Raw genomic sequence first — 18,621 nt, forward strand, 5'->3', positions numbered from 1 at the left:
GCAAGTACTGTAAAAGAGAGAAGCGCCGAGTAAAATCTCTCTGCAGAGTAAGGCAGCTAAACACCAAGAACTGGTCAGAGACACAGCTAGTAGACTTGCTGTATTCTCAGGAACAGAAAGGGAATGATGGCTCAGGTTTGCAGGGAACATCCAGCCCACTGGAAGAGTCCAGCAGGCAGGGGAAATTGTGAAGCCAATTCCATGGAAGGAAGCAGGGAAGAGGCTGACAAAAGCCGTGATCATGTTCCATTCAGCCCAATTGCATCACTGCAGGTGGGACTGTCAACAGGTGGACTGTGACCCTAAAAATTCCCCAGTGCCAACCATCAAAGGGTTCACTGTTGTATTACAGCAACTCCTAACAGGTCTGACAAACTCACCACATCTAGCACACCACTTCTGTGGAATTTATCCGTATATGATGTCAAGTAGAGGTCTCTAAAAAAGGCTTATATCATACTGATCCTTAAATCATTGTGAGATGCATATAAGAATTACATTTAAGGCTTTTGTATATATACTGAAAATATGTTTTAAAATCTGTCTCCAACCAAAGAGAAAAACAGGTTTCTTCCAGACAGGAGGTAAGATATGTATCTCCCCAAATGTAAACTAAGCATTGTAAGCCAACCCAATGGAAGCCTGATTTACATACTGAGTCACCAGGAAAGAAGCATAGCAGAGAATTAGCTATAAGAGTAGCTTAGGTACAAGCGATCATGACTTGATTACATTTATAATGTGCAAGCAGAATAAAATCCAGACCACTAATATATATAGTTGGTGCTTTAATAGGACCTATTTCACAAAGCTAAAAACAATTATGAACCAAAGCTGGTGGGAGGAAGAATTTAAACAGAAAAATGTGAATGACAATTGGTAATCATTTAAGAATACCTTCCTAGATGCCCCAAAAGCCAAAACTGAGGAAAGAGACCATAAAACCAACCTGCTTTAGAGGGGAAGTTAAAGCACAAGGCAGCTATATATTTGATAGGAACAGTAGAAAATTCATAAAAGAAGCAAAGGGGCACAAGGAGAAATCTAGAGCCAGCAAAGTTAACGGCAATGAGTTTTTAAAAATATACTAGGAACAGAAATAATTCTGACAACGGTATTGGTCCATTAGTATATGGAAATGGTAGAATTAACAATAATCATGCTGAAAATGCAGAGCATTCAATAACTATTTCTGTTCTGTATTTGGGCAAAAGCAGACGATACAGTCTCATCAAATGGTGATAACGCTCTTTCCATTCCACCAGTATCTTGGGAGGATGTTAAACAGAAGCCATTAAAGTTAGGCATTTTTAAATTAGAATGTTTTAAAAAGAGCTGGCTGACAAGCTTGCTGGACCATTAAAGTTAATTTTCAATGAGTCTTGGAGCATTGGGGAAGTTCCAGAAGACCGGAAGCTAATGTTGTGTCAAATTTTTAAAAAGGGTAAATGTGATGATCTGGATAATTAGAGGCCTGTCAGCCTGACATTGATCCTGGGCAAGATAATGGAGTGGCTGATATGGAACTTCATTAATAAAGAATTAAAGGAGGGTAATTTAGTTAATGGAAATCAACATGGATTTATGGAAAAGAGATCATGCCAAACTAACTTGATATCTTATTTTTATGAAATTACAAGTTGCGTTGATAAAGGTAATAGTGCTGAAGTAATAAAGACTTCTATATGATTAAAAACTAGAATATAAAATTAACATGCTACACATTAAATGGATTAAAATTTATTAATAGATAGATCTCAAAATGTAACTGTAAATGGGGAATCATTACCAAGTTGGTGTGCTTCAAATGGGGACCTGCAGGGATTGGTTGTTGGCCCTACACTGTTTTACATTTTTATCAATGACCTTGATGGAAGAAAGCATACAATCATCACTGATAAAGTTAGCAGATGTCACAAAAATTGGGGGAGTGGTAAATAATGAGGAGGACAGGTTACTGATTCACAGTGATCTAGATTTCTTGGTAAACTGGGTGCAGGCAAACAATATGCATTTTAATATGGCTAAATGTCAATGTATATGTATACATCTAGGAACAAAGAATGCAGGCCATACTTACAGGATGGAGGACTCTATCCTGGGAAGCAGTGACTCTGAAAAAGATTTGAGGGTCATGGTGGATAATCAGCTGAACGTGAGTTCCTAGTGGGACCTTGACCAAAAGGGATAATGTGATCCTGGGATGCACAAACAGGGGAATCTCAAGTAGGAGAATAGAGGTTATTTTACCTCCGTATTTGGCACTGGTTCAACCACTGCTCCAATACTGTGTCCAGTTTGGTGCTCACAATTCAAGAAGGATGTTGATAAATTGGAGCGGTTCAGAGCAGAGCCATGAGAACGATTAAAGGATTAGAAGACATGCTATCCAGTGAGAGACACGAAGAGCTCCATCTATTTAGCCTAACAAAGAGAAGGTTAAGAGTGACTTGATTACAGTCCATCAGCATCTAAATGGAAAACAAATATTTAACAAGGGGCTCTTCAATCTAGCAGAGAAAGGTGTATGACAACAATGGATTGAACCTGAAGCTAGACAAACAATTCAGAGAGAAATAAGGGCGTACCCTTTTAATGGTGAGGGGGATCCACCTGTGACAGATGGCAATATCCTGGGCATATTTTAGGAGCGCCCATTGTATTAAAAATGCAAGTGCCTATTGTGACACTGTACCCCATAATGCTTTATGGGAATATTACGTAACTGGAATATATTTTGTGCTGCCTGTGCCATGTAACACATCTCTGTAAAGGTTAGGGTCTACTATATCTATTCACCCTATTTGTACACATATATCATTTTGTACTTGAGTTTAAGAATATTGGCTGTAAACTTGCTTGATTTCTAAGTAAGCTTTGTGAGGCATTTGGTCAGTTCCTTTAGGAAGGAATTTGCAAGGTCAAGTACCCGATCAGGAAGCACTTGGGGAACAAATGCATCTTGGAATGCTCCAGTCCACATAAGAAGTCTTCCTGGAGACATATAAGATACCATGTGGACAATGGCTTCTGCCTGTAAAGACTGTGAGTCATGCATGGACATGGGACCAGTGATGAGCTGCCAAAATCTTAACAACCGGTTCCCTATAAAAAGTTCTGATTTAAGGCGGGGAGAGTGGGGGAGACATTCCCGTGGGGCCGGGGGCCCCTGCAGGGCCTGGGGCAAATTGCCCCACTTGCCCCCCCGGCAACCCTAGAACTTGCAGCCCCCACCCCACTCACCTTGCGGTCAGCTCAAAGCAGCAGGACGACAGCTGCTGGCCATGCTGTAGCTCTGTGGGGGCTGGCTGGGGGGAGACATTCTCATGGGGCCAGGGGCCCCTGCAGGGCCCGGGCCAATTGCCCCACTTGCCCCCTCCCCTCCCCTCTGGCCAGCCCTGGAGCTTGCAGCAGGACCCCACCCCCACATACCTTGCCGGGCCTCTCAAAAAGCGGCAGCAGGACAACTCCAGAGCTCAGCTGAGCTGCCCAGCTGGTGCCAGCGGCTGGCCACGCTGCAGCTGGAGGGAAGCGGGCGAAGGGTCGGGGGAGCCTCAGCCTCCCCAGTTGGGAATCCTGGGAGCAACAGGATGGTCCGGCCCACGGACCGGAGTTCTTTGCCCACTCCCTGGCCCTTTAACAACCGGTTCTCCACAGAGGCCTAATTTTAGCAACCGGTTCTTGGGAATCAGCTCTAGCTCACTACTGCATGGGACTTGCCCAGGTGACTCCAGAACTCCATCTTGGACCTGGACTGTGGCATAGGAGTGAGGAGGGGGTCTCCACCCACAAGAGAAAGTCTATTTAAACCCCTGGGAGACCCCTCCATTTTGTCTTCAGCTGGCTAAAGAGGGAGCCTCTCCACTCCACCAGGATACTTGGAAAAAACTGGAACAAAGGGATGAGAGTGATTGCTGGACTCAGGCTAAAAGGAGATTAGCCTGTAAAAGGGAGCATTCTGGAACTGGTGAGGATCTTATCTGTATTCAGTTTGATTAGACATAGATTTGCACATTTTATTTTATTTTGCTTGGTGATTTACTTTGTTCTGACTGTTACTACTTGGAACCACTTAAATCCTACTTTCTGTATTTAATAAAATCACTTTTTACTTATTAATTGACCCAGAGTATGTATTAATACCTGGGAGAGCAAACAGCTATGCATATCTCTCTATCAGTGTTACAGAGGGCGAACAATTGATGAGTTTACCCTGTATAAGCTCTATACAGGGTAAAACGGATTTATTTGGATTTAGCCCCCACTGGGAGTTGGGTATCTGAGTGTTAAAGACAGGAACACTTCTGTGAGCTGCTTTCAGGTAAACCTGCAGCTTTGGGGCAAGTAATTCAGACCTTGGGTCTGCGTTGGAGCAGACGGGAGTGTCTGGCTCAGCAAGACAGGGTGCTGGAGCCCTGAGCTGGCAGGGAAAGCAGGGGTAGAAGTAGTCTTGGCACATCAGGTAGTAGCTCCCAAGGGGGTTTCTGTGATCCAACCTGTCACACCTATGTAATATTGTAGGATTTTTCTGGAACTTCTTTAGCGGGAAGACAGGATTAAGACAATACTGGGGAAAAGGGAATTGCAAATGCCCACCTAAGGCCTCAGCTTTTCAAGGTTTGCCCTGCAGGGGGATCTTTTGTCTGCTGATCACTTGTTACCTGAGGACAGCTCAGAGTGGATTCTCCAGGGACAAACCAGGCAGAGAAAGGACTTGTGAATAAATAGCCTGAGTTTAAGCTGACTCAGGGCCTTCTGTCTGATCCAGCAAACAGACTGGCCCTCTGGTTCTTATAACTGGGCAGTTACACTGTGATTGGTCTCTGAAGAGAACGCCAGCAGGCCTGCTTAGGCAAGCTGTCATTTGCTGGCAATGACTAAGTGTGAGCAAGGAACTGTGCAGCCTGGAAATACCCTGGTCAGGAGGGAGAGAGACAGGTGTCTCGTCACCTAAGAGATACTGGCTGGGGAGCCAGAAGCCTGGGAGTGGATGCCCTTGCTGGACCACTGAGGGGAAAACCCAGGTGTAGTTGCCATGAACTGGGATACAATCTACTGTTGAATATTCCATTTGCCGACATAAACATGCAGATTTTACGAAGGCAGGTGCCATATGGAATTTCACACCATCAGTAAACGTTAGCTCCTGGACTACCTTTTCCTGTGTAGCAAAGTCACGCAGGCAGGTCTAGCACATTCTAGTGAGCAGGGAGCCACACTCAGATCCGCTGACACCAAATGGCACCGCATTCCACAAGTGGTGACTTTGATAGAACCGCTTGTGGAGCAAGGTGCTATTCAATATGAGCAAGTGGATTGGAATCTGCTCTCTCAATGTTATAGGCAATTTTCTCTCTTTGCCCAATGTCCATGGAGCTTCAAGTCTATTGGGTCCATCAGCAGGCTCCATTCAGTTCTCACCTTTGTGCTGTCATTCCATTTCCCACATTAGGGGTGTAAGACTGGCAGGCCAGACCCAGCTGCTGCCCAGGCTGCAAGCATTAGCCAAAGCATTGACACACTTCTAACTGGAAACCCCAGATCAGTTCATCAGAACGTTAGTATTGCTCAGAAAAGGTATTAGTCTCATAAGAATACATTTAGTGTTTAGACTCTATGAAATGCTTGTAAATTGCTGCATGCATTAATCTCATTTACAATGTCTGTATTCCATGCTATAAGGAAATACGTAAATTTTACTTTATAACTTTGAAAATGTTTGCTCTGAATTTGTAAGCTCAGGCATGGGACCCCCCCCCGCGCCCATCCAAAGGAATCATCAAAATCAGATGTGCCATCAAGGAACATCACAATACAAAGGGTTGGTTAATGGAACTCTCTCATCTGGGCAATGCTACATGCAAGAAAGCTCATTCTGTGGGCATGGAGGCCGAGTGAAGGAAATAAAACAAAGCTACAGGACAGTGTGACGCTGCACCCCATATTCTTCACAGTGGTATTATTATGATATGGTTAAGATATAATCATAATGTATTTTATGTAAGAGCAGCCATGTGAGGTGTCATTGGAAAGGTTATGATTTACGGAATATGATTATCCTATTTGGACTCAGAGCTCCTGCCGCTGAGGGAAGCCCGGAGCCCTTTAAATCCTGGCGCCACAACTGCCCCCTCTGCCCCGTGGGGAGGTGTGTGTGGGGTAACCCCAGGACACCGCTGCTCTGGGTGGGGGGTAACCCCAGGACACTCATTACCCCGTGTGCCGGAGGCACCGCACCGCCGGGTGGGGGGTAACCCCAGGACACCGCTGCCCCCCTGTGCCGGAGGCACCGCACTGCCGGGGTGGGGGGTAACCCCAGGACACTCATTACCCCCTGTGCCGGAGGCACCGCACTGCCGGGGTGGGGGGTAACCCCAGGACACTCGCTGCCCCCCTGTGCCGGAGGCACCGCACTGCCGGGGTGGGGGGTAACCCCAGGACACCGCTGCCGCCCCCACGGCGCGCCTCCTGCCAGGCTCGCGGCGCAGCCCCGGAGGGTTGCGGGGAGCCCAGGGCGGGCTGAGCCGCTCCCGCCGGGGTCCGCACGCTCTGGGTGGGGCCCCGCGCCCTCTGTCCGCCCGGGCCCGCGCTGCCCTTACCCGGCTCGCAGCGCCCGCCCGGTCCGCCGCCGCTTCCTGCGCACGGGCGGTGCCAGCCGCGGCGCAGCGCGTCCGCCTGCTCGGGGATTGGCCGGGAGCGGCGGCAGCCGGGCGGTGAGAGGCGGGGTGCGCAGGGCCATGGACGGTGCGTCCGCAGCGCCCCCCGCCGGCCCCAGGGGGTGAGCGGCGCCCTCCGGCGGCAATTGTCCGCCGGTGCCGGGCAGCTGCAGCCCCGCCACACGCAGTCACTGCTCGGCCCTGCCCCCGCAGCAGCGGGCTGGGGCGTGAGAGGCAACGCGTCCCGCCGGGGCTCGCCTGCCTTAGCCGGGCTCGCCAGAGCCAGCCTCCCCCCCGGCCACTGCAGCTCCCGCCCCGGCACGCGGGTTCCAGGAGACCCCCCCTCCACCCCCCAGCTGTGCTGGTAACAGGACACTTTTGCCGGTTTAACCAGGGTGTAAATTCAGTCGGAGCTGGCCGGGGCGGGGCGCTGGGAAATGTTTCAAGGCCCCGGCCCTGGCCAGCCCCAGCGCCTCCGCAGCGCGCCAGGCCCGACCCCCGAGCGTGCGCCCCCCGGGCCGGCAGCCCTGAGCCCCGGCGGGAGGTGGGGGGTGCCCGGGAACTGCTCCGGGCACCGCTCCGCGTCCCGCACCCAGGGACAGGCCAGGTCCGCAGCGGAGGCTGGCGGGTGTGGCCGCACTGACAGCCAGGCCGCGGGTGCTTCGGGAAGTCCTGTCCCGGGACCGCACAGCGACAGGGAGCCGGAGCCGGCTCAGCGCCTTGCACCAGCTGAGCACGCGGCCCGCCGCTGCCCTGCGTGGGCGCCCGGGTCGCTGCTGCGCATGCTCCTCCCATGACGGCTGGTCGCGCGCCGCGAGCGGTTTCAATATGGCAGCGCCCGTCTCCTGAGTGGCGGTGCCCGCGCGCGGTGAGGAGCGCCCCGGGCCCGGGCGGCTGGGAGGGGGCGCGCGCGCGCGCGGCCCTGCCCGGGGGACCTGTGTCTGTCTGTCCGGGCGGGGCGGGCAGCCTCGGCCGCTGCGGGGCCCGGGCCTCTCGCCGCTTGTTTCCAGGCAGAGTTTGAACCCGCCGCGGCGCCTGCAAACCCGGGAACGGGGGTGGGGGGGGCTGGTCAAACCTCCCCGAGCCCCAGCGGCTCTGCCCCCCCCCCGTGGGGCTCACCTGGCAGGCGGGGCCCTCTAGTGACCCTACCGCCACCAGCGGGGCGCTGCCCTTCTTGGAGCGGCTGGTCTCCGGGCTACTGGCGGGACAGCGCGGTGCCCGCCTGAGGCGAACAGACAATGACACAGCTCCTTCTCTGGGCTGTAATCGTGTCCCTTCGCCGTTCCCCGGCGAGCCCCTCGCTCTGGTGTCGGCCCCAGTGGCTGCCCTGCCGCCTTGAGCCCATTCATTGTTTTGTGAGCTTTCCTCAGTTTCCCTCCTGCTCACCTTCTCTCTGAAGTAAGTAGTCCCCGTCCCTTCCTCTCAGGGCAGTCACATACCTCCTTCCTCAGGCTCAGTTTACAGCTCCCTCTATGCAGTTGTTTAATAGCTCTTTGGGGGATTGTATTTCTCCAGTTCCTGGGTTGCTGATACAATGAGAAATTTGAAGTTACTGCACACTCGAGAGCATGGGCCTGTCCAGGCTTTGGGGAGTCCTCAGTGTTTCTGCCTCCGTGCAGACCAAGGGACGCTGCTCATTGGCTCAGAATATGGGATCCTGGAGCTCGACCCAGCTGTTCGAGGGGTGAGTTACTGGTGGACGTTCCAAAGCTTTGTTTAGGGCTGTTTTCCTGATGCTAATTGTGGGTTCATTCTTGCAGGATGGGAAATGTTTTCATGCCCATTGACTTTACTGGGCATTCAGAGCACTCTGACTGTTACAGGGTTGGAGCTGGTGACAATACTTTGTGATCAATATCTCTCTCTCACTCTCACACACACACGCTATGCATAGTTGGAAATGCGTTCTGCTGCCAATAGTCTTGTTGTGGTGCGGCTGCAGTGTCTTGTGTTCCATCCACCTATAAAGATCATATAATCTCTTTGGATTGTAAACTCCTTAGTTTCAGTTCTTGTCCCCACTGGGTTCTATATAGCAGTGAGCACGCTCTAGGCCCTTCATTTGGACTTTGTTTAGTGCCGACATTATGTCTGCAGCACTGTAGGGTACACCTGCAAAAGTCTCTGCTCTGAAGAAAGCTTGCAGTCTGGAAGGCAGACAAATCTACATTTTCATTATTCTGCATATGTCCTGGTAAAGTTACATGCCCTGTCCAATTCAGTTCTTTCTGCCACTGCATTCTGAAGGTGCTAAAACAGGAAAGTCGAAGAACTCTCACTGAATTCATAATGGAGGCCTTTGGATTGGTGCCTGGTGAAGTTCCCTTCTACTGTACAGGAATGATAGGAGTCAACCGAGCTGAATAGACATCAATACAAAGCATGTTAGGAGCCATTATTTTTGACTGTTTAGTTGAGGTTCCTAAGCAAAGAACTGATATAGACATGAGCTTATCCATGAGTGAACTCTGTAGCCCTGTTCCTGCAGTGCGCAGGAGCTCCTCAAAAGCTCCACTCTAAGCCTGCACAGCTCAGGCCTGGTCTACACTACGCGTTTAAACCGGTTTTAGGAGCATAAAACCGATTTAACGCTGCACCCATCCACACCAAGAGGCCCTTTATATCGATATAAAGGGCTCTTTAAACCGGTTTCTGTACTCCTCCCTAACGAGAGGAGTAGCGCTAGTATCGGAATTGCCATATCGGATTAGGGTTAGTGTGGCCGCAAATCGACGGTATTGGCCTCCGGGAGCTATCCCACAGTGCACCACTGACCGCTCTGGACCGCAATCTGAACTCGGATGCAGTGGTCAGGTAGACAGGAAAAGCCCCGCGAGCTTTTGAATATTTCCTGTTTGCCCAGCGTGGAGCTCCGATCAGCACGGGTGGCGATGCAGTCCGAAATCAAAATAAAGAAAGAGCTCCTGCATGGACGATGCGGACGTGATCGCTGTAAGGGCAGGCAAATCCGTTCTATCAGCGCTCCGTTATAGAAGACGAAATTCAGAATCATTTTTAAAAATTCTCCAGACAGATGCCATAGCAGGGACTCAGCGCACTGCAGCGTGACAAGCGTAACGGAAAGCCAAAGAATCAAATGGACGCTCATGGACTGGAGGACTCAAGCTATCCCACAGTTCCTGCAGTCTCCGAAAAGCATTTGCATTCTTGGCTGAGCTCCAAGTGCCTCTAGGGTCAAACAAACAGTGTCCATGGTGGTTCAGGGCATAGCTCGGCAATGTACACGCCCCCCCCACCCCAGAAGTAAAAGGGAAAAAATCCTCTCGTGACTATTTAACATGTCACCCTATCTTTACTGAATGATGCAGATAGACACGATGCTGCAGCACTCAACACCAACATCCTTGCTCCCACCTCCCCCGCTATGGGTGGCTGATGGTGCAATATGACTGGTATCCGTCCTCATCATCATGAGCTTTTTGGCACGTGGTGCAGTGCAAAAGGACTGGTAACCATGCCGACTAGCATCTGTCAGGTCCCCCAATGTCAAGTGCACCTAATTTTTCATGGTAGATGGTGCAGTATGGTTGATAACCGTCTTCGTCATAGCAACAGGGGGCTGAGCTTCATCAGCCCCCACCCTTCATGTGTAAAGAAAAGATTCAATTGCCCCTGGACTAGCAGACGGATGTTGGGCTCCTCTCCTCCACACTTCTTACTGTCCTGTCTGGACTATCATAGCAGCTGGAGGCAGCCTTCCACTCATTTCTCACTAACAAGTCACTGTGTCTTATTCCTGCATTCTTTATTACTTCATCACACAAGTGGGGGGACACTGCTATGGTAACCCAGGAAGGCTGTGGGAAGAACGGAATCAACAGGTGGGGTTGTTGCAGGAGCACCCCCTGTGAATAGCATACAGCTCATCATTCCTGCAGGATCTGACACAGAGCAGCTGTGCTCTCTGGTTCTATGATACAGTGGTTCTCTAGTACACTTGCCCATATTCTAGGCAGGACTGATTCTGTTTTTTGATACCATAAAGGAGGGATTGACTCAGGGAGTCATTCCCAATTTTGGCTTTTGCGCCCCCGGCTAAGAGCAGCCAGGGGCACTTATGACAGCAACAGATGGCTCAGTGCAAAAGGACTGGTAGCCACGATCATCTTATTACCAATTTATGGATTGGTAGATGGTACAGTATGGTTGGTAACCATCTCTGCTGTCATGCAAAAGCATGCTGCTGTGTAGCGCTGCTGAATCACCTCTGTCAGCTGCATCTAGCACACATACGGTGACAGTCACAAAAGGCAAAACAGGCTCCATGATTGCCATGCTATGGCATCTGCCAGGGCAATCCAGGGAAAAAAGCCGCGAAATGCTTGTCTGCCGTTGCTTTCCCGGAGGAAGGAGTGACTGACGACATTTACCCAGAACCACCCGCGACGATGATTTTTGCCCCATCAGGCACTGGGATCTCAACCCGGAAATTGCAAGGGGTGGGGGAGGCTGCGGGAACTATGGGATAGCTAGGGAATAGCTACCCACAGTGCAACGCTCCAGAAATCGACGCTAGCCTCGGACCGCAGACGCACACCACCGAATTAATGTGCTTAGTGTGGCCGCGCGCACTCGATTTTATAAAATCTGTTTTACAAAACCGGTTTATGCAAATTCGGAATAGTCCCGTAGTGTAGACGTACCCTCAGTTGCTCCTCAGAAGGCTGGATCTTCATTAAAAAGGGGTATACTAAGAATCCGTAAACGGGCCCAGAGAGACCAAGTACCTTGCTCACAGACACAGTGAGTCAGTGCAAGAGCTGAGGTCAGACCCAGAACTCTGACTGTAACCATTAGACACGTTGTCTTGTAACCAGCGCATCAAGTTCTCTTGACTTTTAAAGCACTCAGCTGCCTAAGGGGTAAAGCATCTGAGGTGTATCATCAGGTTCAGTCAGGCTTTGTTTGGATGCTGCTTTGTTCTCGCCCCTTGTTTCCGACATTCGTGCTCAGCTTCTTGGCTCTGCCACAGGCAGATATGCCTTCCCTCTCCCATTTTTTATAGTTCTCAAGAACAGGAGGAGCCTTAATTATGTAAAGGGACATAACTGAGTACTTAAATTCTGACACTGAATCTAGTTTGGGACCATTTCATTATGGAGGTGTGAAGGAGTGTACTTGCCCTGCACTGGACAAGGAGGCGTTACCCGTGACTCTGGGCAGAGGAAGCCACACACCCCTTCACCCCTGCTGTGCATTTTCCAACTGGAGTATCAATATAAAAGGGAGCAGCCCAGCTCAGTCAGCGTGGACAACAGAGGAGAGAGGACTCACGTTGCAGGCTCCTGCCCGGGAGCCCCAGATTGGGGAGGCCAGCCATGCTGAGACACAGATGGATACTGGGCTACCTGCAGATGCCCAAGAGACGTTGGAACCGTCGGGAACTTCATAGGCCAAAGACCTCGAACACCCATGGACCAAGTCACTGGAAGACTGAGTAGGAAGCAGCCCAGAGAAACTAGCTGTTGATCCGGTTGTAGAACTGAGCAATAAGTCAGTGTGTTTCGGTCGGATCCCTGCTGACCCAGTGATGAATACACTCGCCGCTGACAAGGCCCTGAGCTGGGACCCGATGGACTAGGGAGGGCCTGGGTCCCCCTACCACTGACCACCATCTCCAGGCCACACTGCCTGGCTAATGAGGACAGCCATATTGACTCTGGTCTCTGGCCCATGCAGTCCTGTGAGGAAGGGCAGTTGTATTGACTCTGGCCACTAGGCCACAGAACCTTCGAGTGAGGGCCACCATATTGATTCTGGTCACTAGGCTAAGGGTGGGCAGGTGGACTCAATTATGGGGCTATAACGCCCGTTTCCCTGCCTCAAAGGGGACAGGGTGTGCTTGCCCCGCGACGGGGGGGCAGATGATCTCAGGTACAGGTCTCTCACAACTTACGCGCATTTAACATGCGCGATTTCAACTTTATGCGTAAGGCCGGAGTGGGGGGCGTGGCCTCAAGATTTAAAGGTCCTGGGGCACCAGCTGTGGCTGGGAATCCCAGGGCCTTTAAATCACCCAGGGGGCTCCCAGCTGCAGAGGTGGCTGGTAGCCCCTGTGGCGAACTAAAGGGCCTGAGGCTCCAGCCACCGTGGAGCTCCGGGCCCTTTAAATGCCAGCCCCAGCCCGGCTGCCGAAGCTGCGGGCAGGATTTAAAGGGCTCTTCTGGGCCCTTTAAATGCTGGCCCCGGCCCCGCCGCTGGAGCTGCGGGCGGGATTTAAGGGGCTCCGCTGGGCTTCCCGCCTAAGATAAGACTTGCCTGTATTTAATGTTGTCATTTCAACCCTCAAAGTTCCTTTTAAGCAGGGTGGATTTGATTTAAATCACTAGTCAGGAAGACTTGATTTAATAATGGATTTCTACATAAAAGTACATTCTTGTTGGTTGTTATCTTAATACATATTCTTTGCAACTCAGAGATAGATGTGATTTCATTTTTAGAAGGTACTCACTATACATTTTTAAAGTGATTTATTTTGAAAACTTTTCGATTAGTTTTACAGCTATATCAGAAAATGAATGAATGATTGGTTATTTCATTTACCAAAGGTAATTGAAGCAGATATTTATGAAGCCATTGGGAGGTGAACTATCTCCAATTCAACAGGTTAATCATTAATATTTGGAGGACTTTCTTGCCATGCCATGTTAGGAGGAGAACATCACCAGACAGACATTTAATTTTTTTATTTAACTAAAACAACAACTTTACATATTCTGGATTTTTTTCTTCAACAGCAAACATAATATTTTAACAAAACAAGCATAGGAATTTTTGAATACTTTTTTTTAAACAACAAGCCTGAAATCAATTACCTCTTTTTGTAATCTGCTGATTCTTTTCACAAACTTATATATGGTTGTTTCTGGATGATGGAGATGGTTTTTTTTCTTTTTTCTGTACTTGATATACTATGGCTATGTGACATACATGATGTGACCGAAACACTTTCATTGGCAGATAACTCTGAAACTATAGAAAATGATGGTGACCTTGAAGGTGGATAGTCTTCAGAATCCTGTATGTTGAGAATGGATTCTCCTAAACAAAATAAGTCAATGCAGTTATTTAACTATTATTACCATACTGCTCATTTAGTATTACTCATTGGATTCACTGACACTCAGTACTACTTTAAAGGTGAAATTGTAAAAGGAAGATCTGCCTATTTCAGCTACTTATTTTTTATCACAACTGCATCTGAAATGATAGAACCATAGAATAACAACTATATTTTTTGCTCAAACATGAGAATTCAAGAATAGTCCAGAAGGAAGGCAGGGAGTCCTTAAGAAAGAAGCATGGAATAAAAAAGTTTATCAACCCGAAGATCCTGCATGAGGAGAGGAACATGTCCGAACATCTTCAGTGCAGCTTCATCCTGAGAAGGAACACTTCTCGTGATGTTTCATTCGGGCAACCAAGCCTTGTATTTCTTTGTTGCACAGTTTGCATTTTGCACGCATGCCTGTCTTACACACAGGTAGAGGAACTTCATTAAAATATTCCCAAACTGGGTCACTTTTACGGCCTGCTGCCGTTTATAGGTTTTCCCTTCTAGTGAGAGAATGGTATGGTAGATCTCAAATCAATGAAGGCTACACTCAGAAAGACCTCAAGACTTCTGCAATATGCTGCTCAAGCGATTTCACTTTTGTTTCTACTGCCTGTCCCTCCCTTCTCACATTTATCTCCAGACTTCTTCTCCTTGTCCAGATCTGTTCCACTCCCAACAATCTTCTATTCATTGAACTTTTTGAAACTTTGCACTTTTAGAGAGAGGTAAGGGATTGACTCTGTGTACAACAGGGTTGAGGTCTGTTATTGCTCACCTCTATATATTATTTATTTAAAAACATTTTTGTTGTTAACAAGCATGTTATCTCCGGAGACACAAATCCACAGTTTGAGAACTGCAAAACTAAGCATCTCTTATGGTCTCTTCTAGACTGAGCACTGAGTCCCATTGGGTAGATAGAAAGATTAACCTAAATAATCTATACAGAAGCCCCTTGGAACCCCATAAGATTGGGTCCCTAATCCCTGAACTATTGGAATTTATTTACAAAACTTTTCTTAAACATTACATGAATACACTGTCTCATACTATAGCATTTATAATCCCCATTCCATGATGAGCTATAACGTATCTTAATTAAAACTATCTTTAGATAAAATGCTTTTAGAGGAAAAAATCTATCAAAAAAATCTCATTTAAAAAAAAATTGATTTTTATCCACCCTGCTTTTAAGATCAGTGTTACAGCAGGAAAGAAATTGTAACTGCATTGTTGTGAGTGGTTTTACCCAGGGATGTGTTTGGCCAATGTTTTGCAAAACTTGTACAAGCAGTGTTGTGTGCTCTTCCTTCTGGCTACAGCAGCCATGAACTCATAGGTAGGGTTTGAAAAGGTACAGAAGTTGCCTTCCAGATGAAGATGTAACCCGAATATGGTGTAAATTTCAGTTCCACTCAGAACACAAGGGAAGAGAAGTTTTTCTGTCTTCCTTACCAGCCCTCGCTTTGTGGCAGTGCTTCCCCTGTTGTCTCTGGAATCTGTTAGTACTGCACAGATTTGTCTGGGAGGCGTGCTGCAGAGCAGCATGAGGCACTGCTCTCCCTTGCTGAGTGCACTCTGTCTGCAGCAGTCCCAGGCTGCAGCTTTTGAACAAGTGACTGAATTACTCTGACAGCTCGATCCCTTCCATTTTGCGTAAGAGTATGCTGTGCTACTGCCCTGCAGTTAGCTTGTTCCCCCGTACTCTGTTCTGTAACTGTGTTGATGGAAGAATTCTCTTAGTTTGTGATGAGGAAAGACACTTCTATAGAATCTCCATACTGATTCTAGTGACACCGTCAACTTGAAATCTAGTGAATTACAAGAATTGAGTTGTCATTAAATATGCTCACCCTGCCCCCGACATGCACATGCATACCACTAGCCAGTATGTATGGTTTTACAATCACAGCTTTGGGTTTTATAATTGCTTTTCTCTCCTCAGTTGCTGTGTGAAAGGCCCACACAGGTGGGGGATACTGATGTATTTGTACAGGAAAAATAGTCAAACTGGCTCTAAAAAATGTGCTCTCCAGCATACCTAGTAAAGAAGCGAAAGGAGAGGAGAGACCAAGTTTCTCTAAACTTCTAGCTGTAGTATTCTGATGTGTAGTTTGTAAAACCAGCATGTGAAAACATTTCAGTCATGTGTATTTAAGGTGATGCTATCCCTCTACTGTCTATATGATCCTTCAGAAATGTTGGAGCAAATTCAGCAGGAACTTGCACCTTCTTATAGCCCCTTTGAGGTGGGGGGCATAGGGGCCATAAAACGATACTTAATGGGACACATTCTGTTCAGGAGCATTGCTATTTGCTGATTGATCTTTCACTTAAATAATCAGTTTGAAAAGCAATGAAATATTTCCATGTAACTGAGAATAAAGCCAGGTATTTCCCTGTCTGATGTCTGAGTTGCCTAGCTCAGTGGTGGTGAGTTCCATTAAATCTTACTGCTCCATGTGAGGTAATATTTGTACTGTATTTCTTGGAGGTGTTGGGTGCCTAGAGTGTATAGATAGTTGCCCCCTCTGGATTTGTATAAATCTAAACAAAGTAATATGTAGTCATTTTCTGATTGTTCTCTCTGTCTAGGTGACGAATGACATTTCCTTGACTGTGGATGGTTTTCTGCCAGAAGATGGAAGTGGTCACATTGTGGGCATTGAAGATCTGCCAGATCAGGAGTGTGTGTGTGTTGCTACGGCAGCTGGAGATGTTATACTGTGCAACCTCAGCACAAAGCAGGTAAGCTGGAAGGTAAAAGGAGAAGTCATAGCCTGCCTCCATTCTTACCCATGCAGCCTTACTGACTTCTCTGGGGTTTCTTGGGTGTAACTGAGAATGTATATAACTCGGAAGTGTTGGTCATCTGCTTAATTCCTTGACAATGAAAAGTAATGAAACGTTGGGAACTATGCCCCCCCTCCACCCCACTTCAGTGCCTGCACCGGGAGTCCTACTGAAATCAGTTAATTTGTTAACCTCAAAACAAAATAGGTTTATAATTCAGCTTTGTTTTTAAATAACAAGAAACTTATCAGTTAGTGCAGGACATCTTCAGAGAAAACTAATGTATATTAGAAACATGTTTCTGATCTATAGATCTCATTTAAAGAATAGAAGTTTTACATTCCATGATTAAAGGTCATGAAGCATAACTGCCAGGCAACATTAATGAGAAACCAGAACCATTTAGCTCAGGGAATAGCGCAGGGGATTGGGACTTCAGACTTTGTTTGGGATGGGGTTCTAGTCCATGCTCTGCTATGGATTTGTGTGCGATCTTGGGCAAGTTGCTTAAATTCACTAGGGTCCTATCTACAATGACACTTTCTGAAGATCTGCTTTTGTACTCCAACTGGTGCAACTGCAAAGGAAGTAGCAGCGAAGGGGAGTTCTAGAGTAGGCAGGGCATGATCCAGGGTTAGGTGACACCCTGGCAGCCAGTCTGTGCTGACACTTGGGGTATGTCTACACTACGAAATTAGGTAGATTTTGTAGAAGTCAATCTTTAGAAATAGATTTTATACAGTTGATTGTGTATGTCCCCATTAAGCGCATTAAGTCAGCAGAGTGTGTCCTCAGTACCATGGCTAGCATCGAATCTCAGAGCGGTGCACTGTGGGCAGCTATCCCACAGTCTCTGCTGCCCACTGGAATTCTGGGTTAAGCTCCCAATGTCCGATGGGGCAAAAACATTGTCGCGGGTGGTTTTGGGTACACGTCGTAAGTCTCCCCTCCCTCCTGTTATGCTATACAAAGCACACAGGATCTTTTCAGGGGGGAAAAGGCAAATACGCCGCATTTATTGAAAATACAACAGTTAGCAGATGCTTTTCAGTCACACTCTCTCTCTCTCTCTCTCTCTCTCTCTCTCCTGCCAGTTGATGTTAATAGTTACTAGTCTGTTGTAGCTCGAGTCAATCTAATGGTCAGTTAGATTGAGCACGAGTGAGGAGCTGGGCTCTGTCGGTTGTGATCCGATGCTCCGAGGCTTTGCAGGACTGACCCCAGAGTTCCATGGCAAAACACCCCAGCTTTATAGTTGTAAATTCCTATTTGAGTCCATGCATTTTGCAATGTCATCCTGTCCTTAAGTGGTGTTAATCTTGGGGTTTTCTGCTGTTATCATTTGATGGTTATTGTCGGGCTTCCCATTGTTATCTCCTATTTGTTGTCTCGCCTTCGGGGGTGCCTGTCTCACCTCTGAGGTCGTCAATGCTGCTAATATGTTTAGCATCGGATACAATGATTGTTTTCTGATTGTCTCCTGGTCTTTCCAATTCTCTCACTTCTTCTTGACCATCTGGACATTTGTGATGGTTTTCACACCTTATCTTTTCATGATGCATGCATTCCTCATTCACACAAACGATCTCTTACAGAAACCTTCAAAGGTACAGACAGCAGTATTTTATATTCAGCAGAATACATTGTAAATCAAGCCTTGTTAAATCTTATAACTAAAACAATTCACATTGGGGCTTCAGGCCCTCAACGTTCCTCTAATCTCCTTAACATAGACGCAATACAAGATCCTGTCTCTTACATTTCTTTGTTTTAAGGTTTAGAAAGTATATTTAACTAGAGTGCCTAATTTGTAATACATATAGGAAACCATAGTAGACATTATAACTTATCCTAAAACAAAAGGGTGACCATAATCCAGGGGTAGGCAACCTATGGCACGGGTGCTGAAGGCGGCACATTAGCTGATTTTCAGTGGCACTCACACTGCCTAGGTCCTGGCCACCAGTTCGGGGGGCTCTGCATTTTAATTTAATTTTAAATGAAGCTTCTTAAACGTTTTAAAAACCTTATTTACTTTACATACAACAATAGTTTAGTTATATATTATAGACTTATAGAAAGAGACCTTCTAAA

At 47.7% G+C, this 18,621-nt stretch overlaps 2 protein-coding genes across 7 annotated transcripts in view; one reads left to right on the plus strand and one right to left on the minus strand.

Moving 5' to 3' along the window:
- TBC1D2 (TBC1 domain family member 2) overlaps nt 1-6,681 on the minus strand; it is a 37,438-nt gene extending 30,757 nt beyond the window's left edge. The window contains exons 1-3 of one of the 4 annotated variants that reach the window (XM_045021721.1): nt 6,600-6,681; nt 2,251-2,424; nt 2,081-2,114 (exon numbers count right to left, since the gene is read on the minus strand). The gene's annotated coding sequence lies outside the window, so the exon portion shown is untranslated. Of the gene's footprint in view, nt 1-2,080; nt 2,115-2,250; nt 2,741-6,599 lie in introns of those variants that run through there. The other 3 variants (XM_045021719.1, XM_045021723.1, XM_045021720.1) reach the window with 3 other exon arrangements.
- A 709-nt stretch (nt 6,682-7,390) lies between these two features.
- Nucleotides 7,391-18,621, plus strand: part of ELP1 (elongator acetyltransferase complex subunit 1) — a 123,750-nt gene continuing 112,519 nt past the window's right edge. Inside the window, exons 1-3 of one of the 3 annotated variants that reach the window (XM_045020783.1) lie at nt 7,391-7,524; nt 8,172-8,340; nt 16,330-16,482. In XM_045020783.1, coding sequence (XP_044876718.1) covers nt 8,191-8,340; nt 16,330-16,482 — 303 coding nt within the window. In that variant the 5' untranslated portion in view covers nt 7,391-7,524; nt 8,172-8,190. Of the gene's footprint in view, nt 7,525-7,790; nt 8,055-8,171; nt 8,341-16,329; nt 16,483-18,621 lie in introns of those variants that run through there. The other 2 variants (XM_045020785.1, XM_045020782.1) reach the window with 2 other exon arrangements.

Source organism: Mauremys mutica, chromosome 6 (assembly GCF_020497125.1).
Source record: "Mauremys mutica isolate MM-2020 ecotype Southern chromosome 6, ASM2049712v1, whole genome shotgun sequence".
Lineage (NCBI taxonomy): Eukaryota > Metazoa > Chordata > Testudines > Geoemydidae > Mauremys > Mauremys mutica.